The following is a 27,348-nucleotide window of genomic DNA, read 5'->3' on the forward strand; positions in this document are numbered from 1 at the left end:
TTATAAATGTTGTGGGATTTGTGTGGACAAAGGCATCGTTGTCAAAAATGTATTTAGCTATGAGAAGCACAGATATTTTTGTTATCTTTAATTAGTCATCATTTCTCCTATGGAAAGTACTTTGCTGACATTTCTTACTGAACTTGAACAAGAGTGATATGAACATGCTGATTACAGGTGAAATCCAGAACTTGTCCTAAAATGGAAACCGGCGAGGTCATCTCAATAGACAAAGGTACAGTCGTCAGACTAAAGGTGACACACGATAACGTTATGTTTGTTGATGGACAGGAGGCCGAAGGAAAATATCAAAATACAGTTCTTGAAGGATTTTTGAAATTACAACCAAAGGCATTGGGGGTAATGCATTTACTTAATACCACATACATTATAATAATACATGATTTTAGGAATTTTCTGAGTATTTAATTTCTTCTAGATCAGTGCATTCATTCACACATGTGTGTTATGCCATAATGAATGAAACACCTGACCTATATCTGCCCTTAGACTGTCCAGGTAATGATTTGAGTGATGGTCTTCTTTCTTGGTGTTCTACTCACCATCAATGACTACAATTACCCTGCTATTCTTGTCTATAGTGGCATCACCTACTGGGGATCTTGCATTGTGAGTTTCATTTCATGTTTTTACATTTTTTGCCACTCTTTTTAATTTCCAGAATGAACTGTGAAATGTGTTGTTTTTTCTCTCAGTTCATCATTGCTGGATCTCTGTCTGTTGCTGCGCAGATTAAACTTCATCCTTCTGTGGTATGTACACATCACTTAATCAGGGCTGCCAACTCTCAGGCATTCAGTGTGAGACGCAATCGACACTTTTCACACGCTTTCACGCCACACATCCATTTTCTCACGCAGAGAAAGATTGCTCAAGCAGAGCAAAGAGGACACTGAGTCCGACAGACTAGACAGAGAAGGTTACTGTTGATATGAAAAAAATTCTCAGCTCTCAGGTTCTGTCCATTTTATTACGAAATTCAGACAATAAATACCGTATTGGCGCTAGTAAATGTGACTTGACCGATCGCTGTAGCGCCTCAGTTTAAGTAAACCGATCATCTGTTACTTTTTATTTAAAGATACAGTAGCCTTAAGTTACAACTTACCGAAAGGTATATGCCTCATAAATAATATCGATCAAACAGTGTTTTCAACCACGGAAAGAGGTCATTAAAAGAGCAGGAGAACTATGGCACAGAACGTTACATTTACCTCAGGAAAGCCTTTTAATGACAAGCACCTTAGTTGACTAGAATTTTTTTTGTATTTTGCTAAATATGTGCACTATATTACATTATTATATTTTTAGTTGTGTCATTAAATAATTGTTATTATAATGAAAACTGCATTATATTTAATTTCATTTGTAATTTTTTACCTTTAAAGGAGAACTCCGGTCAATTTTAACATTGAGCTCATTTTTTTGTACATTTGGAGTGCTGTCAATACAGAGAACAACGACAAAAATCGGTGTTGCCTACACCGAGTTATTCTATTTTTAAAATTTGCACCCTGTTGACTTCAATGGGGCAAGTTTTAAACCTGCTTTTAGCCTCTTAACATCCTTGATGTGTCATTACAAGTGCACAGAAAATGTGAGTGATTCCTTCAGAGTGAACACGAGTGAATCTGACTGCAGTAGATGTGAAAGATATGTATAAAAATGATGTCATTTCAGCCAGCGCTCATACCTGTGTTTACATCCTGTTTTTCGGTATAAGTCCAAAGTAGTCGATTGCCGAGTTCACGCGCGTGATCATAGGTAACTAAACCTATGCGCGTGAACTCGGCAATCAACTACTTTGGACTTCTACCGAAAAACAGGATGTAAACACAGGTATGAGCGCTGGCTGAATTAACATCATTTTTATACATATCTTTCATATGACATAGGACAGCCACAACATCCAGTCTCCTCTCGGAATCAGACACGAAGAACTCTTTCAATTCTTCTTGGAAAACATCCCAGGAACACCCGCAACTCCATCGACTCCAACACCATCCGGATCCAGGAAAGCCACTGCCAAATGAAAGCACTCCTCCCGTTCCACCAACCCATCGGCTCCGAAGAAAAGGACAGAACGATCCGGCAAGTCAAGTCAAGTCATCTTCATTTATATAGCGCTTTTAACAATGTAGATTGTTTCAAAGCAGCTTTACAGAGATAAGCGTATAATTTAAGGTAACAGAGATTGTTTTGGCTTTACAGCAGAGTTAAGTTATTTCCAGCTAAAGTTAGTTTTGATTGATTTGCTTCCGTCGCAACGATCATGTGTTATTAAATTAGGAGCCGCTAAGACGACACCATTCCCTCTACACAGACTTTAAACGCGAACCTGTGAGAAACGCTGATGGCGTTCACATGCGCATTTAGAGTGGGTTCTATAGTTATGTGCGTTAGAATATACGCAGGTTTGGAATTCCCTACAGACCAAGCCTAAACAAAGTACTTGTCTTTCCTTATAAATTTTGATAAAGAATTTTATTTTATTTTGTTGCTTTGGGGTAGGAACGCGAAACGAATTTTCCCGACAACGCCTTATCTGTAGAGTGGTAGTGGGATCCTCCATAGGGAGAGACTAGTTGGCACTTCAGCACTGCGTTGTCATCGGTCCAGGCGAAGGTCCTTCATCAGATCTGGATACGGCCTGGATCCGGCAGGCTGCAGGAAAACCTCGGGATAAACACAGACACTAAAATTCGCGTAGATGCCATTCTTCTCACGATGTAACGAGTACATCAGGATTTATGGGAAGTGTTCCCGGTTCCGGCTGACCTAATCTATGCAGCCTAACATTAAATTATAGAAGTCTATAATGTATTATGTGAATGCTAGGTTAAAGAGATGTGTCTTTAATCTGGCTTTGAACTGACAGAGTGTGTCTGCTTCCCGGACAATGGTAGGAAGACTGTTCCAGAGTTTTGGTGCTAAATAGGAAAAGGATCTACCGCCAGCAGTCGACTTAAATATTCTAGGTATTAATAACTGGCCGGAATTTTGAGATCGCAATAGACGTGAAGGACTATAATGCTTTAAGAGCTCGCTCAAGTACTGCGGAGCTAAACCATTTAGTGCTTTGTAAGTGATCAGCAATATTTTAAAATTGATGCGATGTTTAATAGGGAGCCAGTGCAGTTTTGACAGAACTGGGCTAATATGGTCATACTTCCTGGTTCTGGTAAGAACTCGAGCTGCTGCATTTTGAACTAGCTGTAGTTTGTTTATTAAGCGTGCAGGGCAACCACCCAGTAGGGCATTACAATAATCTAGCCTTGAGGTCATGAACGCATGAACTAATTGTTCCGCATTTGTCAATGAGAGCATATGGCGTAATTTAGATATATTTTTAAGATGGAAAAATGCAGTTTTACAGATACTAGACACGTGACTTTCAAATGAAAGATTGGTATCAAAGAGCACACCCAGGTTCCTAACCGACGACGAAGACTTAACAGAGCAGCCGTCAAGTGTTAGACAGTATTCTAGGTTATTACGTGAGGAAGTTTTTTGTCCAATAATTAGAAACTCTGTTTTTTCAGAATTTAGAAGTAGGAAATTACGAGTCATCCAATTTTTTATATCAGCTATGCATTCTGTTAATTTTGTGAATTGATAAGTTTCGTTAGGTTTTGAAGAAATATAGAGCTGAGTATCATCAGCATAACAGTGAAAGCTAATGCCATGTTTCCTAATGATATCTCCTAATGGTAGCATGTACAGAGTGAACAGCAGCGGTCCTAGTACTGAGCCTTGTGGTACGCCATACTGAACTTGTGATCGATGAGACATCTCTTAATTTACTGCTACAAACTGATAACGGTCAGATAAGTATGATTTAAACCATGCTAGTGCATTTCCCGTAATGCCAACATAATGTTCTAATCTATTTAAAAGAACGTTGTGGTCAATAGTGTCAAATGCAGCACTGAGATCGAGTAACACTAATAGCGAGATACAACCACGATCGGATGATAAGAGCAGATCATTTGTGACTCTAATGAGAGCTGTCTCGGTACTATGGTACGGTCTAAATCCGGACTGGAAATCCTCACAGATATCATTTCTTTCAAGAAAGGAACACAGTTGTGAAGATACTGCCTTTTCTAATATCTTTGACAGAAAAGGTAGATTCGAGATCGGCCTGTAATTGACTAATTCTGCAGGATCAAGTTGCGTTTTTTTAACAAGCGGTTTAATCATAGCCAGCTTAAAGTTTTTTGGTACGTATCCTAGAGACAAAGATGAATTAATGATAGTAAGAAGAGGATCTATGACCATCTCTTTCAGTAGCTTAGTTGGTATAGGGTCTAACATACATGTTGTAGATTTAGATGATTTAATGAGTTTAGTAAATTCTTCCTCTCCTATAGCAACGAATGAATCAAATTTTTCCTCAGGGAGACTACAATGCACTGCCTGATGCGATACTGTAGTAGACGGTTGCATAGTTATAATTTTGTCCCTGATATTATCAATCTTATAAGTGAAGAAGTTCATAAAATCATTACTGCTGTGCTGCTTGGAAACTTCGGTGCTTGAAGCTTTATTTTTCGTTAGTTTAGCCACCGTTTCAAATAAATACTTAGGATTATGTTTATTTTCTTCTAATAGGGTTGAAAAATAAGCAGATCTAGCAGCTTTTAAAGCCTCTCTGTAAGCAATCGAGCTCTCCTTCCATGAAATGCGAAATACCTCTAGTTTTGTTTTCTTCCAGTTGTGCTCCATTTTTCTGGCTGCTCTCTTAAGGGCCTGAGTGTGCTCGTTGTACCACGGCGTTGGACTATTTTCTTTAATCTTCTTTAAGCGCAACGGAGCAACTGTGTCTAAAGTGCTGGAAAAGAGAGAGTTAAAAGTTTCTGTTGTAATATCGAGTTCTTCTAAGCTATCCGGGATGCTGAGATGATGAAACTGATCAGGAAGATTATTAATAAAGCAATCTTTAGTGGCAGAAGTGATAGGTCTCACATATTTGAAACACGGAGTCGGCTTTGCAGCCTTGGCTAAATGCAAATTACACGAGACTAGATAATGATCTGAGATGTCATCGCTCTGCTGCAGAATTTCAACGGCATCAACATCTATTCCATGTGATAATATTAGATCTAGAGTATGATTACGACGATGAGTAGGTCCTGACACGTGTTGTCTAACTCCAATTGAATTTACAATGTCTTTAAATGCCAATCCCAATGCATCTTTTTCATTATCGATTTGTATATTAAAATCACCAACAATTAGTACTTTATCTGCAGTCAATATTAATTCTGATAGAAAGTCCGCAAATTCTTTGATAAAGTCTGTATGGTGCCCTGGTGGCCTGTATACAGTAGCCAGCACAAATCTCAAACGTGATTTATCGTTTACACTATATATTTTTACATTAAGCACCAATGCTTCAAAATAATTATATTTAAAACTTGATTTCTTAGTGGTTTTGAAACTATTACTATAAATTACAGCAACTCCTCCCCCTTTGCGTTTCAGACGAGGCTCATGTTTATAACAGTAATCTTGCGGGGTTGATTCATTTAAAGTAATGTAATCGTTTGGTTTTAGCCAGGTTTCTGTCAAACACAGCACATCTAGGTTATTATCTGAAATCATATCGTTAACAACGAATGCTTTTGAAGTAAGCGATCGAATATTCAGCAACCCAAGCTTTAGCATTTGCTCATCTGTATTATAGCTGTTTTTTATTTGTTGAACATCAATTAAATTTTTAACCTTAGATGGGTTTAAACGTTTTTTGGATTTCCAAGTTCGGGGAACAGACACAGTCTCTATATGATGATAGCTAGGTGAAAGAGGCTCTATGTGATGTGATTTATCTGACCTTGGTGACACGAGGCCGCTAGCAGACGGTCGGTTTAGCCAGTCTGTCTGCTTCCTGACCTGAGCCCCAGATTGTCATGTTTGAGCTCTAAGACCATGAGCCATATTACTAGAGAGAAGAGCAGCACCATCCCAGGAGGGATGAATACCATCTCTTTTCAACAGGTCAGGTTTGCCCCAAAAACTTTTCCAATTGTCTATGAATTCTATATTATTAAGCGGACACCACTTAGACAGCCAACCGTTAAGCGAACACAATCTACTAACTATCTCATCACTCCTGCGAACAGGAAGGGAGCCAGAGCAAATTACAGTGCTTGACATCGTACTTGCAAGTTCACACACCTCTTTAATATTAATTTTGCTGATCTCCGTCTGGCGGAGTCGAACATCATTAGTGCCGACATGAATAATGATCTTAGAGAATTTACGATTAGCATTAGCCAGCACTTTTAAATTTGCTTTGATGTCAGGCGCTCTGGCTCCCGGCAAACATGTGACTATGGTGGCTGGTGTCTCTATTTTCACGTTCCGTGTGATAGAATCGCCAATAACTAGGGCACAATCATTCTCAGTGGGTGTTTCACTGAGCGGGGCAAATCGATTTGTTATGGTAATCGGAACGGAAGAGTGGTTTTTAGATCCGCGACTAGAGCGATCCCTCACCGTCACCCATTTGCCCGGCTGTGCGGGCTCTACTTCAGCCGGAACCGACTCATGTAAAGTGTTCACTATGCTATGCGCATCCAAAACATCTAAAGCACTAGCACTCTTACTATCCTCAATTAAAGTTTGGATGCATGTTTCTAATTCTGAAATCTTCTCTGTCAACCTAACTGTCTCCTTACATTTATCACATATAAATCCTATATTGCCGACAGAGAAGGCTATACTAAACATGTGACATGAAGTGCAGGTGACAATAACAGGACAAGACATTACTCACCGTGTTTGTTGACTGATTCTTACTCACCTGAGCTTTTTATGAACTCAAAAGCGCGGACGCGCGAGAGAAAAATAAATAAATAAAAATAGCTGAGCGCACGGGTGGCGCGTCAACAGGCTAGCGAATTACTAGCGTTTTGTGCTAGTAGTACTAATAACAAAAGCTAGCGATGTCAGGTTAATCTGAGATGTTGGGTAAAATGTAGTAGTATAAACAACTAGAAATGGTAGTAAAATGATGGTTCAAAACAAAGAAATATAAGGCTAAGACGGAGCTTACAGCACCGAAGCAAACAAACACACTCACAGCAGGCAGCGAGGCAGACAGGAGCAATCGATCAGCGATCAGTAATCATTTGCGCTCTCACAACATCACACAACTCGAGTCTACAGAGGATCCTGTGCTGTCAGCCCTTCAGAACATTACATTTTCCCTAACCAGCTTAGACGCTAGGATCCAAGCCAAGGAAAATCAGCTTTCTTTCCACTCAACTTCGTCGCCGCCTGCTCCCATGGCTCCCGTTGCTGCTGCAGATGCTGCTCCCTCCACATCATTCATCATGGGACCTGCTGACCTTCTACCGCGCAGATCCTTAGCCACGGTTCTCCCAGCGTCCACCACCGGAGCCCCTGTTTTTCCACCAGCCGCTGCTATCTCTTCTCAGCTGCGCACCCAGATCCTCGCAGGTAACGATATTAATCTGGTAATAACCCTGCTGTGCTCAGAGAGCCAAGATAAAGGGTTAGGGTTAGCGGAGACATATCTGTCATGTTAAAAGATAATGACCAATGGCTGTGGTTAAGGCAGCTATGTACATTCAACGGTTCAACCAAAGAATGGACTGGTCTGTAGTAGATTTGGCTTTGATAAGCAGACATTTTACCGGTCATCGTGCTTTGTCTTGCTCCTTGTGTGGTTCTTTTGTGCATACTCCTTCTCTGTGCCCGATAAGTGCTAAAACTCCGGCAGGCCGTTTACCTAAAGATGAAGCAGCAGAAAAGGTTACCCCAGAGATTCATACTCCAATGTGTCATAACTTTAACAAAAATTGTGTGTAGGTTTTCTAATTGTAAATTTATTCACACTTGCAGTTATTGCGGAGACGGACATCCCAAGTCCGTGTGTCCTCGAAGAACGCACATATCAAAAAAGAGAAAATAAAGCCTTCTACACCTGTCAATGTTCCTGAACTTGACAAAGCTTTGAGAAAGCATCCCAATCGCTGTTTTGTGCAGTATTTGATAACTGGACTTATTCAAGGTTTTTTTTGGCTGGTTTAACACTTCTCCCAAAAACATCGTTCTTTTGTAATAATCTTCAGTCAACCATTAAAGAGCCCGAAGTAGTTGATAGTTAATTGGCAAAAGAGGTAAACAAAGGTTATTTGATTGGTCCTTTCAATAGTTCCCACTTTCCAGTTTTTCGCATTAATCCTTTAGGTGTAGCTACAAGGAAATATTCCGGGAAAAAACGTTTACTAATAGATCTGTCTGCTCCTCATGACAAAATTCATGTACCTAGCATTAACAATTTGATTCCTCTTCCCAATTTTTCTTTGTTTTATGCTTCAGTAGATCATGCCATTCAGTTCATTAAAACATAAAATAAAATCACATTAAATCATGCTGCTTCACCCATCTCAGTGGCACCTCTTCGGAGTTCAATGGCGTAAAATTTTCGTATTTTCGATACTTTATCGGAAGCGCTCTGTTTGATTCTTTTAAATAAATATAAGCTGCCTTTCGTGCTTCATTTGTTAGACGATTTCTTGTTTGTGGACTATCCAAAATCTAAACTCTAGCAATGTATTAATATTCTGAAAGAAACTTTTAATTCACTAGGTATACCTCTCTTTTTTTTTATAACGATTTTGTCAGGGAGCGGTGCAGGCAGAACAAGATGAGGAGTCAAAAAGTTCCAATGCAAAATGTTTTCTTACAATAATATAACTCAAACTGGTACAGATAGGCAGAAGGTTGACACACCAAATACAACAGAGAATGAACCAAGACTGACTGAACTGAAGGAACTTAAATACTAACACAGATGAACACTGATTAACAGAACACAGGTGATGTAGATGAGCTGATAATGATGATGACACGTGATATGAAGACAGGCAGACAATTCCAAAGAAAACAAACTAAACTGAACACAACTGTGACATTACTCCCCCCTCCCGGTAAACGCGTCCTCGCGTCAGAGATATACCAACTGCGGAGGGAGGGAGGGGACTCAGGAGGAGGACGAAGAGCAGACCAGGGTAGAGCAGGCTTTGCAGGCGGCCAGGGCAGAGACGACGGAGGGAGGAGCCATGGAGGAGGCAGGACTGATGACTCCAGGGGGCCGACTGATGAGTGTGCAGCAGGTGGGAGAGGAAACCAGGGTGGAGCCGGAGAGCCGACGAGTCCAGGCGACGCTAAGGATCCGGCAGGATATGGCGGGGCCGCCGGCTCTGGCAACTGAGGTGTAGGCGGGGACACAGAAGAGTACGGTGGATAAAGAGGGAGTGAGGACCAAGGAGGAACTGACGGGAGTGAGGAGTCCAACGGAGCTGGGGGGACGAAGGGACGAGGCGAAGCCCGAGGAGTCCGACCAGGCTGGTGCTGTAGGCCGACAGACCCATGGCGACTCCACCTCCCTGAAGGTGGTTAGAGGACTTGAGGGGCTGACAGGCAGTGGTGGAAGAAGGGTTGAGAGGTGGTAGATGGGAGGAGGTGGGAGAGGGAGGCTGGGTGGGATTTTTGGAGACAGAATCACGGACAGAAGACTCAGGTTCAGGGACAGAAGATTCGAGTTCGGCTTGGTCTCTGTCTCTGGCTCGAAACTCAGGCTCGGTAGACATGAAGTGAAGTAAAGCTCAGGCTCGATGGACATGTGAAGAAGCTCAGGCTCGGTAGACATGAAGACGACAGGACGAGACTCTGGACGGGCGGTCTCGGCGGGACGAGACACTGGTTTGGCAGGCATGATGTGAACAGGCTCAGGCTGGTCAGGCATGACGTCAGGATTCCCTGGGTCTAGCTGTGTTCCAGATCGAGGCACGACGCTCTCCAGACACCGGATGACAGTCTCCCTCCAGTCCAGTCCGGTGGTGTCTGGGAGGTTGATTTGATGGTTAAATGTGGCCCCGATCATGAACAAGCTGCACAGGCTCTCGTCGTCGAGGGAGCTGGTGACGGCAAGGCTGCAAAAATCCAGGGCAAAAGTAAAAAAAGTTTAGGCTCTCCTGAGCTAGGACGATCATTCTGACCCTATCGTCCATTTTGGGTGGTCCGTTCTTCTGTCAGGGTGCGGTGCAGGCAGAAGAAGATGAGGAGTCAAAAAGTTTCAGTGTAAAATGTTTACTTACAATAATATAACTCAAACTGGCACAGACAGGCAGAAGGTTGACAGACCAAATACAACAGAGAACGGACCAAGACTGACTGAACTGAAGGAACTTAAATACTAACACAGATGAACACCGATTATCATAACACAGGTGATGTAGATGAGCTGATAATGATGATGACATGTCCATGTGGCCCTGACTGAAATCAAGCATTGCGTTAGTTCAGGCAGGCCACGTCAGCCAAGCTGGCATCAGCTGATAGCCAGCTGTTCATGACATGTTCAAATCCAGTGTTGACATCTATCACTGCGGCACATATAAACTCCCATTCCTTCAGCATTTCCACCATAGCATCACTGCTCGCATTTAAACTCCCTCCTCCAACCCCAACTCCACCCAACCGAACCTTTAATCATTCTGCCTATTTTGTTTTTCCTGCACAGTTCAATACATTGCAAGCTTTTCTATCATGTTTTTGTATTTTCACAACTCATGTAATTGAGAATTGTAATTATGTAAGCATATGCTAGTTCTGTTCTGTACCCCAGGGAGGTTCGACTTGCTCTCCCCGCTCTATCCAGGCATAGCTGCATGCACAGGTGTAGGAGTTTTGCCCAGAACAGAACCATACCGCCAACTCTAAATGTATGCTATAATTGCAATAAATTTATATACTTGGCGAAGTGGTCCTGACTGAATTGAATTTTGTAAGTGAAACAATACCTTTTAATTACCCACAAGTAAAGTTAAAATAGAAAATAAAGTTAATACTGGATGACACAATATCTTTTAGTTACCCACAAAAGGATAAACTGGTGAGCAAAACTAGGACCCTTTACTGGCACACTGTCAGGAATCAGAACAACACAAACAGGTAAAGTTTGCAAGGGTGTTTATTTGCACAAAGGAACAGTCACGGCAGGTAAGTTGACGAGTAGTGTCGAGTTAGTCTTTGTCTCAGTTTGGGTGAGTCAGAATGTTGATGTTGTCTCAATGAGACCTGAAAACTGAATGAGGGAACTGGTGGTGTATTTAAACAGTGAGTGCAGTGACAGGAGATTGACGGCAGGTGATGATGACAGGTGCAGGTGATCAGAACTCAGGGGATGCTGAACGAGTGGGCGGAGAGTAGAGGTCTGGTGCTGACGCTGATGCATCCGTGACAGTACCCCCTCCTCCACGGCCAGCTCCTGAGGGCGGAAATGACCGACGACGGGGACGACCACGACCTCTCGACGTCGGACGACTGGGATGAGCTGAGTGAAAGTCCTGTAAGAGTGTAGGATCGAGTATGTCATCACGGTGAACCCAGCATCTCTCCTCGGGGCCAAAACCTTCCCAGTCCACAAGATATTCTAGTTGGCTGCCCCGTCGTCGGGAGTCGAGAATGTCCAGGACACGATAGATGTTCTCGTCTGCAGGGTCCACAGGAGGAGGAGGTACGTCATCAGCACCAGACCCTGTGGAAGGAGGAAAGAGAGGATCAATGTAAGGTTTGAGCAGAGAGACATGGAATGAAGGTGAGATGCGATAGTGTGAGGGGAGTGATAACCGGCAGGTAACTTCGTTGATCTGCCTCTGTATCGCGAACGGACCGATGTACTTGGGACTCAGCTTGCGGCAGGACTGTCGGAGACGGATATCCCTGGTTGAGAGCCAGACCTTTTGCCCAGGTTGGTATAACGGGGTTGCAGATCTTCTTGCGTCGGCCAGGCTCTTATGTCTCCGAACAGCCCTTTGCAGATGGACGTGTGCTGAGTCCCAGACTCTCTCGCTTTCCTGGAACCAATGGTGGACTGCTGGAACATCGGATGGCTCACCTGACCAAGGAAACGGACGGTTGGAAGCCGAGTATGCACTGAAAGGGCATGAGACCCGTGGTGGACTGTTGAAGCGAGTTTTGTGCATACTTGGCCCAGGGTAGATACCTGCTCCAGCAGTCTTGATGATCATGGCAATATGACCACAGGTATCTCCCGATCTCTTGTATTTTCCGCTCAGTCTGGCCGTTGGACTGGGGGTGATATCCAAACGTTAGGCTGACTGAGACTCCCAGAAGGTTGAAGAATGCTTTCCATTCCCTGGAGATGAATTGTGGACCCCGGTCAGATACAATATCTTCTGGTATTCCGAAATGTTGAAATATCTGAGTGAATAGAGCTTCAGCTGTCTCGAAGGCTGTAGCAAGACCTGGCAGAGGAATGAGCTTGTAAACTTTAGAAAAGCGATCAATGACGACCAGAACACACGTGTGAGAGTCAGAGGGAGGAAGGTCCATGATAAAAATCTACTCCCAGATGGGACCAAGGCCTGGTAGGTATGGGGAGTGGTACCAGTTTACCTTCTGGGAGGCGTCGAGGGACTTTGGCCATGGACTGAGCAGCTCTTCACATACCGGGAGACATCCTGGGTCATATTGGGCCACCAGTACCGTTGTTGTACAAGCGAGAGGGTCTGTTGGCTGCCTGGGTGTCCAGAGCCCGGAGATGTATGGATAGAGTCCATGAGGGACAGATGCAGACGAGTGGGCACGTAAGTCCGTCCCTCAGGACCTCCCGGCGGAGCAGGTTCTGTCCGGGTGGCATCGGTAATGTGATCGTCTATGCTCCACTGGATAGGACTGACAATCACGGCTGGAGGGAGTATGGATTCCGGAGTGTAGGTGATGGTATCAAGTTGGTACAGACGAGACAGGGAGTTGGCTTTGACATTCTTGTCCCCAGGACGATAAGTTACTTTGAAATTGAATCTTGTGAAGAAGAGTGACCAGCGTGCTTGACGAGTGTTGAGTCTTTTGGCATCACGGAGGTATTCCAGGTTGCGGTGATCGGTAATGACATCAAAAAGATGCTTAGCTCCCTCCAGCCAGTGTCTCCATTCCTCAAGCGCGAGTTTGATCGCTAGAAGTTCCCGGTTGCCGATGTCATAATTCTGCTCCACCGGGGACATCTTCTTGGAGAAGAAGGCACATGGATGGAGTCGAGGAGGCTTCCCCTGCCGCTGTGATAGGACCGCTCCTTCCCTGGTGCAGGATGCGTCCACCTCGACGAGAAATGGAAGATCAGGGTTGGGATGGACGAGGGTAGGAGCGGAGCCAAAAGATAGTTTCAGTTTCTCAAACGCGTGGATGGCTTCGGTGGTCCAGGACAGAGACTTGGCCCCTTTTTTCAGAAGAGAGGTGATGGGTGCACTGATCTAACTGTAACCTTGAATGAATCTTCGGTAGAAGTTCGCGAAGAAACGTTGAAGTTCCTTTATGTTGGAGGGTAGTGGCCAGTTGGTGACGACATCCACCTTCCTCTGGTCCATGGTGATCCCATGAGGAGTGATCACATACCCCAGGAAGTGGATAGTTCTTTGATGAAACTCACATTTCTCCAGTTTCAGATACAGCTGGTGTTCACGTAGCCGTTGAAGGACAGACTGGACATGATGGTGGTGCTCAGACAGGTTGGTAGAGTATATGAGAATATCGTCTATATAGATGATGACAAATTGGTGCAGGAAGTCTCTGAAGATCTCGTTCATGAACCCCTGAAATACTGCAGGAGCGTTGGACAACCCGAAGGGCATGACCCTATATTCGTAGTGGCCTGCAGGGGTGATGAACCCAGTCTTCCACTTGTCTCCTTTTCTGATCCTTACCAAATTGTAGGCACTGCAGAGATCCAATTTTGTGAAGATCTGAGCACCACGGAGTTGCTCCAGGGCGGCTGGAACCAGATGAAGGGGATACCGATATTTAACCGTGGAGTTATTGAGGGTCCAGTAGTCAATACAGGGGCGCAAGCCTCCGTCCTTCTTGCCTACAAAAAAGAAACTGGAAGCGGCAGGGGACATAGATGGACGGATGTAGTCTTGACGGAGAGCCTCCTCAATATACTCCTCCATGGCCTTCTGTTCCGGGATGGACAGTGGATATATCTAACACGCGGTAGGACCGCCCCAGGCAGCAGGTCGATCGCGCAGTCCCATGGCCGATGTGGTGGAAGTTTGGTGGCCAGCTGTTTATTGAAGACATCCTGGAACACCCGGTAGATGGCAGGGATTTCATGGTGTTTGTCAGTGGCTGGACTTTCGATGGAGGTAGAGCACATAGGAACTTCCTGGACTGGGACTGAAGAAGAGTGAAGAATTTTCTTGACCTGAGACAGACAGTGTGAAAAGCAGTCACTTCCCCATTGACAAACCTCTCCCGTAGACCAGCTGATGTTCGGGGAATGTAATTCCAGCCACGGGCGTCCCAGGATGATATCTGCCGTAGAGCCCTCCAGCACCAGAAACGACAATTCCTCTTGATGGAGACAACTGATTTTCATGGTTATGGAGGGACTGCTGTGACAAATCTTCCCACGAGCGAGCGGTTTACCGAGGATGGACTGAACTAGAAGAGTCTGTGGAATGGGTCTTCGGCAGGTTTGAAGTTTTTGAAGAGTGGAGAGAGAGATAAAATTACCAGCGGACCCAGAGTCAATTAACGCTTGCGCTGAAAGAGATCGTTGGAGGTAAGTGATCTGAACAGTAGTGTATTTTATTTGTGAAATAGGTGAATGAAGACGTACTGTACTCACCGCCGGTCGTGGGGGACGTACTGGACAGGAGATGAGCTGGTGACCAGCAGATCCACAGTAGAGACACAAGTTGTTGTTAATACGGCGCTGGTGTTCAACAGAAGATATATGCATTGAGCTGATATGCATGGATTCAGGTGCTGAAGGGCTGACCATGGTCGAAGGGCGAGGAGGAGGCAGTGCAGGATGATCGAGCTGACAAGCGGTGCGGCGTTGGTCCACACGGATGGAACGTTGAATGAGATTTTCTAAACCAATGATGTCATCATGAATGGTTAGCTGTAAGCAAATCTCGGGCTCTAAACCTTGACGGTAAGCCGTAATCAGAGCCGGCTCATTCCATCCGCTGGAAGCTGCCAGGGTGCGAAATTGTAATGCATACGAGGAAACCGAGGTTTTGCCTTGTCGTAAGCGAAATAATTGATCATGGATAGACAGTGAATTGGAGACGGGAGAAAACACTTCCCGGAAATGGCCGATGAAATTATTGAGGGTTTGAGTTACTATACCTTTTGCATCCCAAAGCGCCCGCGCCCAGAGTAGGGCACGTCCAGTGAGAAGGGAGATGAAAAAAGCGACCTTCGCTCTCTCTGAGACAAATTGCGAAGCATTCATCTCCATGTAGAGCTCGAATTGCAGGAGAAATCCACTGCACTCCCCCTCCTCGCCTGAGAAGTGCGCTGGCCGGGCCATAGGACTGACAGAGGCAGATGAAGAAAAATTTATGGCGGATGGTGTTGGAATGGCGTGAGAGACATCGGCAAACGGGATCGGGGCTGAAGCTTCCTCTTCGCCGTGATCTGTTGGTTCGTGCATGTTGGTCAGGTCTTCTGTTAGGAATCAGAACAACACAAACAGGTAAAGTTTGCAAGGGTGTTTATTTGCACAAAGGAACAGTCACGGCAGGTAAGTTGACGAGTAGTGGATAAATAGGGATGAGTCAATGGATGAACTAAATCTGACAAAGTCTCTTATCTGTTACAGGTTGGTAGATGAAAGTTATACGGAAGAAGTTAGTCGGGCTGAAGAAGGCTGGCAGATGAAGACTGAAGATTCGATGAAGTGGTTTAGTCTTCGTCTCAGTTTGAGTGAGTCAGAATGTTGATGTTGTCTCAACGAGACCTGACAACTGAATGAGGGAACTGGTGGTGTATTTAAACAGTGAGTGCAGTGACAGGAGTTTGACGGCAGGTGATGATGACAGGTGCAGGTGATCAGAACTCAGGGGATGCTGAACGAGTGGGCGGAGAGTAGAGGTCTGGTGCTGACGCTGATGCATCCGTGACACACACAACTAATAAATATAGGTCCCACTCCAAACTCAAAGTTATAGGCCACACACACACACACACACACACACACACACACACACACACACACACACGTCTGGTTCACTATCTTTGTGGGGACTCTCCATAGACGTAATGGTTTTTATACCGTACAAACTGTACATTCTATCCCCTTACACTGCCCCTGCCCCTAAACCTACCCATCACAGGAAACATTCTGCATTTTTACTTTCTCAAAACAACTCATCCTGTGTGATTTATAAGCCTTTTGAAAAGTGGGGACCGCTGGCTGGTCCCCACAATGTAGGTGGTCTCAGGTTTTACTATTCTTATGGGGACATTTGGTCCCCACAATGTAATATAAACAAGGGCACACACACACACACACACACACACACACACACACACACACACACACACGTCTCAGTCTCAAGCATGCTCACGAGTTGCAGCTGATGACTGAGTGAAAGAGAATAAAGGAGAGAAACGGAAAGCCCAACACAGGGAACACAAGCAGGCTCTCACAACAAATGATATTAGAACACCCTGGGACGTAACACCCTCCTTAAAAGTAATTATGAGTTTCTGCAAGCTTTTTTAATGATCTGTTGTTTGTGTAAAAATTATATACACCCTCAGTGTCTCAAACTTGTACATTCTGTCTTTGTATAGGTCAAAGCCTCTCTTGGAATGAATGTGTTCAGTGCCATAACTGCAGGACTCGCCATTCTTCTGATGTCCTTACAATTAGGAATAATATCAATGATGGATCCAAGTTTATATGCTGAGGTATTACAGTTCATATTTTGTATTCATGTGTAATGTGTTTTTATCTGTTTTTAATTTTTTTTTTTTTTTTTAATTCTGTCATCATTTACTCACTGTCATATGCTAGTAAGACTTTTTTCTGGCCCCGATCAGGCAGAACGCATATTTTGCAGTGAGCGCCTTTTTTAATTGTTTTCTATTGGCAGCGCCCCGAGCACCTCACACTTTAGCCGCCTGCTGCACCTCGCGTTTTTGTAGGAGCTCTCTGAGCGCCTAAAGTTGAATAAAAATCAACTCGATGTGATCACGTTTTTTTCCACTGTCCAATCAGATTGACTGGAGAGGTGGCCCTTCCTGTTTACATTTGCTTGGAACTTTCGGAGACTGCAATGATGGAGGAGAAATTTGTGGTGGTTGTTGTGGGTTATTCAGAGCTGTACATCTCTGTTCCCTCCTTCAGGGAAAGAGGTTTACATACGTAACCGAGACGTTCCCTTTCAGTCGGTCATGTTTGACGTATTGCTGCCACATTCCAGTGCCCAGCACAAGCCTTCTTAACCTTGGGGCAACTTGGGGCGGAAGATGGGACAGGTCTTAGGCCAGGGAAGTCTTAACTGCTGTTCCGAATGACCCATTCAGACAGAATTGGATAACACTTGGAAAGCGTGCCCTTTCAGTGGAAAGGGAATGCTGCAGAAGCCACATTCTGTCCGTAGGGTGGCATCGTGTGGAAGTTACACATGTGAACTGGGCATATATATATATTGATCATAACTCGTTATCGTGCATCATGACCGGCTGGGGTGGATTCCTGGTGGGGGGGTCTGCAGGAAATCATTCGTTGAGCGGCTGTGGGCTGCCATTTCCAGGGCCGACCACTCCAAACTGAGCGACATGTTCAAGCCAGGCCCTTAACATCACGTGGCTCCTGGGGTGGTAGAGATTCGGAGTCCTACATGGAGCCCGATCACTCCTCTGTATTTAAAGCTACCAATGAATTGGCTGGGTTCTGGTTATCACGGGAGGAAAGCACTGGGGAATCCTCTTGCTGCAGGGAGAATGAGTCACTCGGGATATCAACGGAGTGAGCATCACTTAGTCCCGTAAGCCCAACCACATGACTCCATTGCTTCTGGCTCTCAGGCTCTGAGAGCGAGAGAACAGTGGAGAACGAGGGGCGGAGCCGTTTTCCTCAGAAAACCGACTTGTGAGCACAGTAGTGCAAAGGAGTTTTCCCATTTTCTAGTGATGCAATACAAGTGAACCGTATCGATAGGGAACCTAAACTTCAGAATAAATCTATTGGTTTGTGTCTTTTCTTTTTTTAAGCTTGAATGCCTCAGTTATCATTTATTGTAAATGTGTGTAAAACAGTCTTCAAAATTTGTCCTGTTCACAGAAGAAAGAAAGGTGTATATAGGTTTGGAATAATGGCAGATGTTTTTCTTAATTGCTTTATTTTTCTTATTGCTTAAATATATATCCTGATTGGTGGGACTCTCATAATTAAGTCAAATTATGCATGCTTCTCAATACATTTTGTTGAATGTTTTGTAGTATTTTAGTTTGCGGATCGTTGGAATAATGCTGGTGTTCACCATTCCTCAGTTCATCATCTCCATCTGTATCTCAGCATTTGCCTGCAAAGCCACCTGTAACCAAGACTCTACACTGGTCAATGTGGCACTGAACTATGTAAATGATTCATTGGTGGTTTTATCCCAACAACCAATAGTTATTTGTGTTTAAGTCTATGTTTTTAGAGAATTATACAAATCCACTAAATAAGCCACAAACAAAGGTAAAGCTAGAAAAATGAAAAAGAAATGTAAAGTTACCAGAATGTTTCATTGTCAACTGCCTTTAACATTGCTTATCATTAAAGGAGAACTCCGGTCAATTTTAACATTGAGCTCATTTTTTTGTACATTTGGAGTGCTGTCAATACAGAGAACAACGATAAAAATCGGTGTTGCCTACACCGTGTTATCCTCTTTTTAAAATTTCGATAAAAATCGATATCCATAGTAATCGATTGTCGAGTTCACGCACGTGATCATAGGTAACTAAACCAATGCGCGTGAACTCGACAATCGACTACTATGGACTTCGACCGAAAACAGGATGTAAATACAGGTATGAGCGCTGGCTGAATTAACATCATTTTTATTCATATCTTTCATATCTACTGCAGTCAGATTCACCGTGTTCACTCTGAAGGAATCACTCACATGACCTGTGCACTTGTAATGACACATCAAGGATGTTAAGAGGCTAAAAGCAGTTTTAAAACTTGCCCTATTGAAGTCAACAGGGTGCAAATATTAAAAAGAGGATAACACGGTGTAGGCAACACCGATTTTTGCCGTTGTTCTCTGTATTGACAGCACTCCAAATGTACAAAAAAAATGAGCTTGTTGTGGAAAAATTCAGTATTTCTTATATTCATTTGTTTCCAAACTGTTAATTCCATTTAATCATGTGTTTCTGTGAGGGTTTCTAGCAACTGAGGGAAGCAGGAGGTAATTTAGGTCATAAATGAAGGCCTTTTGGCTTCTCAGGGACAAAGAACAGTGTGACCTGCTCAGGGGGGTAGAAAACCAGTCCAGGCCAGTTGAAGATAGGGGGTATCTTTTGGAAAGTTACAGAAAACTAAGTAGGTGTGGTCAAGATGTTAGAAACCTGTATAAAATGTCTCAGTTTTATTATGTTTTTAGGATTGTCTGTTTTTCATGGCTGGGTGGCTGCGGTCTGTGAAAAGAATCCTCAGAGAATAAAGCCTTTTCTCTTTATTACAATTTTGCCTCTTGAATGTTTCTTACACCTGTTGATGCTGTTTTTCAGTAAGGTTAAAAAATTGCTATTACAACTGGTGTCAGAAAGTGGGATCCTGTGCGGACTCTTCTTCTCCTGGTCCTGAGAGCGGGTTTGACGGAAATTGCGCAATCCCGGCAGCACCAGGCGGCCGTCTCATACCTCGACGGTTTGAGATAGAAACTCAACAGGTTACGGGAGAGAGAGCCAATACCCGCATTCAGGGCCAGTGGAAGAACTCCCACCAGGGTCAAAAGAATCCGTGGCAATTGCGGGAAAAACAGAAAAGCATCTCTGGGTAAGAAACGGCAAATTGTTTTATTGAAGTTGAGTGTAATATGATAATTGTGAGTAAACGTGAACCATATTGGCTGAGTTTGCTTTTGGTACGAGCGAGAGGTGATTCAGATAATCACAATTTTTGAGGGAGAAATTGATCTGACAGATTCAGACCGGTTTCTACCACACTTAGCTCGTTGGTGGACAAGAGTGCCACAGGTGATTCAGATAATCACAGTTGCTGATTAATTAGTTTTGCCCGAGGAAATCTTGTAAAGGTGGACGTAAGAGCCACGCCAGATTAATTAGGTGAATCAGAATTAATCGAGCGCTAGAAAGTGCTCATGGGAAGATTTTGAGTAAAACATAATTACAAAAGCACAGCATATTTGCTGAAACCCGACCGATTTTGGGTGAAGGAAAAATCGGGTCTGTTGAAGACGTTTGACAGATACTGTAAGACACGTGTCGAAAGAGTGAAATCCAGAAAGGAGATTCAGCCAAAATGGGGTCATCTAACAGTAAATTAGATCATTTTTACACACCTATTTTGTGTCAAATGAAAAATTACGGCCAGAAATGCAGGCAAGAAATTGAGAAACGGATAATTGTTTAACAAAAAGGTTGTTGTAGTCGTGTTCAGCATGTGTGTAAAACTGTGAACAGACAGTAGTTTGTTGAACTGAAGAAGATAGGGAAAGATAGAATGTTTTTCCTGATGGAAATTATAAACAGAGAATTGTTGGATTGCAGATAAAAGAGAACAGATGCAGAAGGAACTAGCATGTAGGGGAAGATAGAGTTCATGGAACAATTTATGAACGCCTGTTAAGTCAAATTAAGTTAAAAATGGTATGAAAAGTGAGTTTTTAGATAAAAATAAGGCATTGAGTATGATTAACAGGGATTAACATGATATAAAGATGAACAAAAGTTTTATTAAGCAGAATGGTAAAATAGTGATGTCTAGAGAATTTTCATAACAAGAGTTGAAGGAGCAAGCAGCTATAATGGCTGCCTGTGCGATTTAGGGATTGAGAGATGAGTAATATGATATTTTGGTTTTTGTGAAACAGCAGAGATAAGTGGGACTGAGAAAATATTGATAACGTTAAGTTGAATCTGCAGCCTAACCATTTGATAGAGGAATAATGTTTCAACACAGTTTTAATGAAATTGATGGCATATAGTACAAATGTTTATACTTTATGAAGAGTCCTGAAACAAACAGTAGGACAGAAGAGAGCAAACGCTGTAAGCTGCTGTGCTCTGAAGCTTTGACTTCAAAGAAATGTGAAGTTAAAAAAAGAAAATGTTTAGTGAAAACCCCTTAGAATATGTTGAGTGATTTTCTTTGCAACTTATGAAAATTAATGTGCTGCCAATAATAATGATGAAGATTATGATTTGGCTATTGTGATTGAATCCACACTGGTGGACTGTAAAAGAATACAGAGAACTGCTTATCAGTGGCTCTGTTTACATTCCTGATTGGGACGCACTGCTTCAAGGGTGTGCAGTAAGTTGGAGCTGTTTACAAGCTCAATGATCAAACTATAGGTAAAGAGAGTGTTTTAATTGTGGTCAGCAGGGCCATTTAGCCCGTAATTGTAAATGGACACTCAGAAAAGAAAGTGATGTGATTGGCTGTGGGTTTTTGAAAGTAGAACAGTATTTAAATGACGATATTAAAGTTTTCGTCTGAGAAAGAACTAAGAATGTGAACGCAGTGCTAAAGAAAGTGAAAAGAACGTGCAAGGGAGAAAAGAAAGTTAAAGGAAAGTTAATAGATGGAAGTCGTAAGAAGATTGAAGATTGAAGATTAAATGAAGGTTGAAAGATTTAAGTCTTAAGGGAATCCTTTTGAAGGAAAGAGCTAGTGAATTGATGAATACAGGTTGATGTAAAATTACAGATAATAATGACTCCAACAAATGAGTTGCAAAATATTTTAAAAGTACCGATAACTAAAAGGATGATTGTGTTTTTAATGGAATACTTTGAAAGGGTTTAGATGATATAGAGAGACTAATCTGACAGATTATTTACAATGATAAATGCAAAAAATGTATCAAAAGCGGAGAGTGCTAGCAGCCTCAAAAGTTAGTGTGAATCCTAATTGGAGATTGATAAACTCCTAGGGAAAAAAACAAACAAAACAATAAAGTAATTGAGAACTTGACAACTAAAATTGAGATGAAATGTGATCAAATAAGTAGAAGCAGTATTACTGGATTAACAGTTGCTAAATGTAAAATGTGTGTCTGATTAAACAAACAGTTTGTTAGTGTTTTGAACGTGGAGGAATAGTATTGACCATGAAAGAACTAGGAGCTGAGACGCTGAGGCTGAGACGTCCAGTGCGACAGAGACACGATCTGAGAGGAAATTTGTAATGTAATGTCTAAATTCCCTGATGTGGGCAAAAGACAAATGTAAAATATGGTTGTTTGAAAATACATGTAAATTCTGGCAAAGGTGCCTTAAGCTGGGCTAAAGTTAAAAGATGGTAGATAAAGTTTGATTTAGAAGTTTATGAGAGTACAGTGTACCAGTCCTGAATGCCTCAGAGTCTCTCTCATTCAATGTCAGCTGAAAGCTGTTGTCTGAGCCTGTGCAAGGCACATTGTTTTAGTTGAAAACCATAGACATGGATGTTAAAAGAAATCATGCTACAAGGCAGTTCAGATTTCATACATTTAAAGGGAAATTTGTAAATGTTTTAAAAGTAAAACTGAATGACTTTAAAGAAGTCTTAAACGATAGAAGTGACATTTTTGACTAGTTTAGGACCAGTAACTTCTTTGTCTGATTTTAGCCTCCACCATGAAACAGGGCTGATGGCTCCGGCTACAGATGTAACAGTACACTGAATAGACGGTTGTGATGACTAAATTCACTGAGTATAATCTCAGTATTGCGATTTTGCCGATTTGAAGATGTTTAAAAGATTTTAGGTGATTAAATACTGCTGTTATTAACCTGTCTCCCTGTGTTAACACTATTAGGCAGTCCGAATGGCTCTGGTGACTCTTGAGTGTGCCTTTCCTAAGCTCCAGAACTGATTATGTTGAAGAAAATGGTCAAAGATTCTGTTATGGGGAAGAGCGGTTACCAGTGTGCACGAAGTGATATCACTCAAAGACGGGTAAGATTCTCTAGGGCCAGAGGTCAACCTAAGACAGAGGGTCACGCCGACACTGGGTATCTGCAGAATGGCGGTGTTTTATGTGAGTTGGGTATGAGAGTGGCGCTGAATGACTGGGAGAGGCCACCAGCATCAGCAGATCATTAAGGGGAGATGGAGCTGTGAGGTTACAGCAGTCTGACCCAGAAAATGTGAGTTACTCTATACCACTTCAACAGAAACCGCATTCATTGTATGGCTTGTTTTTCATATTGACAAGTGTTTGAAACTATGCCAGGGGACAACACCCTGATGGAGATTATAGATAAAGAGCTGATGGGAATGGGCTTTCAAGAGCCAGCTGAGACCGTGAGGTGATTGTCATTATTTGTTGTGGAGACAGTAACAAAACTTAATTTATATCAGGAACATGATGCTGGTTGCCTTATGGGCAAGGGAAAAAATTATGGAAGTGTTGATATTGAAATAATATGCCAATAAGATGGTTTTAACTCCTGAAGGTCGTTAGACATGGTGGTGGCTAAAGGTGAAGACAGCTTTTGTAGATTCAAGAAAAGTCTGGATAAAGGTTAATGGTCAAAGGTTATTGTAATGAATTTATTATTATGTTTTGTCTAAATTACAGTCTTAGGAGGCTGTTGAAAAGATTATTAATGATAGTGAGAGAGACTGCTTGAGTGAAGGAACGGATGGTATTCTGTCAGTCTTTCTGTTATCGGCATGCTAAAGCAAGCTGAAGCAAAATAATGATAATGAACCAAAACAACCCAGCTGACTTTTCTAAGAGAAAATGAATAATGAACAAACGGTCTTTGAAACTGGTAAAGAGACCATGTAAAATTAGATAAAAGCTACAGGAAAATGAGAAGTTTAAAATCTTATTTAAATATGTTTAGAGTTAAAATCAAAGATATGAATATGAGAATATGAGCGGTTCATAGTCAGGTATGTGTGTGTGTTGGATGGTGACAGCATTGTATGTTTTATGAGTGTTGATTCATGTTTGGTATGTGTTAGTTTAGGGAAGCTATTCTGTCCCCATAGTGTGTATATTGTGTCATTAACCTCTGGAATGAGTTTTATCATTACAGATGGGTTAAGGCAAATGACAAATTTGAAAGAAATTTGGTCATCAAGCTCTGTAGATTATTGTGAACAGAGAGAGAATGTTGTTTGACTGATACTGACCAAGTCTGTACACGACGACCTGACCTGATAGAAACAATTGATGACTTTGACATTGGAAAATGTTTGTAGATGACTGACTTAAGAGACCAAATAACAGGCCTGAAAAGCAGTGAGACTCAGGACCTGTGCCCTTCAAATTATTAGATAAGAAGATGAGATTGTGGCTTACGTAATGTTTTGTTTCAGAGGCAGAGAAAGATGTCTGGGGGAAATTTGGCTGAAGGACAACATTTGGGTTAGTGTTGAAAACTTTGTTTACCCAAACACCATTGTTAAATTGATGCATGAGTTGTGTATCATGCATCAAAAGGGGGATGGTAACAATTGCCATACCAAGGGGTTCAAATTTGCTGAAAGCCATCGTACAGGTGGGACAATAAATGTTGGGAGGACCCTGCGTTTAACTGGGTAAAAGCCCTGTAAGAAGTCATTTTTCTCCGTAACAAAATTGCTGTCTGTAAGTGTGCAGATTCGGCAGCGAAGGATGCGGCAGCACAGCAGACAAAAGAAACTGTGTACTTTACTATCTGACAATAACCTCGACGTTTGTTTTTCTTTACAGAGGATGCAGACTTTTGATAGAGGGCAGACTGTGCCCAGTAAACTGGGTTATTATTGTGGCAGAGAGGTGCCACACCTTGCGCAGCGCATAACTTAAAACTTTCCTTTTGCAGGATGTCAGGATGGATTGTGTCGAACAGAACTGATTCTGTTCCAAATGTATAAATATTGTTTTGTTAACATGAGCAAAGTGGGTTGAGTGTTTTTTTTTCCTTTCAGGTTTTTCAGTGCCATTCAGTGAGCAAAATTATCTGGTGACAATATGTTTCAGGCTGTTGATTCAACAGGTCACACCAAAAGGGACGACCGGCTAGACAAGCGGTCAATAACAAAATAGCTAGGGTCTGCATTCACAGGTGACAGCGGGCAGGAAATGGTTAATTCCAGTAGAGGTGCGGTCGGGATAAGGAAAAATCTTGTAATGATCAGAAAATGGTTGGAGAGGGTGACACCTGGGTCCACGCCTCTGACCTTAGACTACACCAACCAACCTCAGCAACCCCACACGCCGACGCGAAGGACAGTGAGGGGTCAAGGACGTGCTAGTAACGTACCCTCCCTTGCCAGCGATGGTAAATCCTCTCTACGGCACGCAAAGTGTCATATTGGTGAAGACGGAATGTCCATGGGGCGAACGAGATGGTCAACACACCTGGAGGAGGATGTGGACCAACTAATGGTTTAAGTTTAGCAGAATAATTTGTTTTGTGATGATGTTGATGATTTTATTTGATTAAATCAAACTAGGGCTTAGTATTGATATAGATCTAATGATTTGATTGGTGCAAATGTTTTCAGGAAAAGTATAAAATCTATTCAATGATGTGAAGTACGGTCATAAAAAAAAAAAAAAAAGACAGTCGGTCTGTAATGGAAAAGTAAGAGTTAATTTTTTTTTAACAACCAAATTGGGTAGAATGGATAAAATCATAAAACTCTTCTGGTTAGATTTGATTAAATAGGGTATTAAATAGAGCTTACTAAGTAAAACCATTGCCCGATTGAATTAAAAGTTAACAAAATACGGTTAGGAAATATGTAGATGGGTGTGGATTAATGGAAAGGGCTGAATGTATAGGAGTTATGATTGTATGTGTTATTCTGATAATTTTGTTATTCATGGGTGAATACGAGTACTGGAATGTCTGTTCAATTTATCCCAAGGATGGACAAAATTAGGCAGACGGTGGAAGTAGCGGAAGCTACAGTAACGTGGTAAATTGGGGGGTGTTTTTTCATTTTCCGATTTTCTTACTTTCTAAATTCTTTCTTTCTAAGGACGATGATAATGTGTAAAGAGGGTTAAAAACAGTAGCCATCCGTGTTACGAGGTGGCATACAAGGACAGGGTTTGAATTGAGGGATATTTTTTATCTACTTTTTTCTTTTTCTTTGTGTAATAGTTTGCTGAAATTGATATGTGTTGAACTGATGTGTTGTTTTCCTACTAAATATAACTACACTATTTCTTGTTTATATTGAGGTGACTGAGGATCCGATCTATAGTGTTGGGGGTGCAATAACAGTGCTTGTTCACCTAGCCCGGCCTTATATAAACCTTTACTTGCTTGCTACAAAATTAAGGGCCTATCCTTACAAAAACAGCGTAAGCTTATTTCATTTTTAATCCTTTCTTTTCCTACAAGTTTAAAGAAGAGTGATCAGGTATACGAAAATCAAATATGAAGGGTATAACTGTGATGTAAAGACTTGAAGTAATTATATTCTTGGGGGTTTAATAGTAAAATGGGTTTGATTAAATTAGAAAACAAGGCTGAATTTTTATGTATTGTTTATCAGAGAATGATAAAGAGGAGGAATTTGTTGTGGAAAAATTCAGTATTTCTTATATTCATTTGTTTCCAAACTGTTAATTCCATTTAATCATGTGTTTCTGTGAGGGTTTCTAGCAACTGAGGGAAGCAGGAGGTAATTTAGGTCATAAATGAAGGCCTTTTGGCTTCTCAGGGACAAAGAACAGTGTGACCTGCTCAGGGGGGTAGAAAACCAGTCCAGGCCAGTTGAAGATAGGGGGTATCTTTTGGAAAGTTACAGAAAACTAAGTAGGTGTGGTCAAGATGTTAGAAACCTGTATAAAATGTCTCAGTTTTATTATGTTTTTAGGATTGTCTGTTTTTCATGGCTGGGTGGCTGCGGTCTGTGAAAAGAATCCTCAGAGAATAAAGCCTTTTCTCTTTATTACAATTTTGCCTCTTGAATGTTTCTTACACCTATTGATGCTGTTTTTCAGTAAGGTTAAAAAATTGCTATTACAAGCTCAATGTTAAAATTGACCGGAGTTCTCCTTTAAATAGATATAGGAAATATTATTCAATCACAACATGCTTTATTGTTTTTCTCTTTTTCAATAAAAATAGTCTGTATGGTGTGTGGTTCTTGTTAGTAAAATTAAACCTGATAATGAGTGTCTTGTGTACTAACATATCTTATCTGTTACTTCCCAGGGATACTGAATCACAGTGAGGAGATCCTACCAGCCACAGTATATATCTTTTCTAGTGTTACAGGCAAGAATATTTGTCTTGTTATACTTCTGCATGAGGCAAGGCCCAAAATTTGATTATGTATATTAT

At 42.1% G+C, this 27,348-nt stretch overlaps 1 protein-coding gene across 1 annotated transcript; it reads left to right on the top strand.

Annotated features, from left to right (window-relative positions):
* Nucleotides 1–534: 534 nt before the first annotated feature.
* LOC307148197 (membrane-spanning 4-domains subfamily A member 4A-like) lies at nt 535–27,348 on the top strand (the record flags this gene model as incomplete). Its single annotated transcript, XM_079853552.1, has 5 exons — nt 535–630; nt 717–773; nt 16,669–16,785; nt 18,322–18,459; nt 27,220–27,348. The coding sequence occupies 5 exons, from the start codon at nt 535–537 to the stop codon at nt 27,226–27,228; spliced, it is 417 nt and encodes a 138-aa protein (XP_079709678.1). The 3' UTR covers nt 27,229–27,348.

The sequence above is a fragment of the Squalius cephalus genome (genome assembly GCF_949319135.1).
Source record: "Squalius cephalus genome assembly, chromosome: 20".
Lineage (NCBI taxonomy): Eukaryota > Metazoa > Chordata > Actinopteri > Cypriniformes > Leuciscidae > Squalius > Squalius cephalus.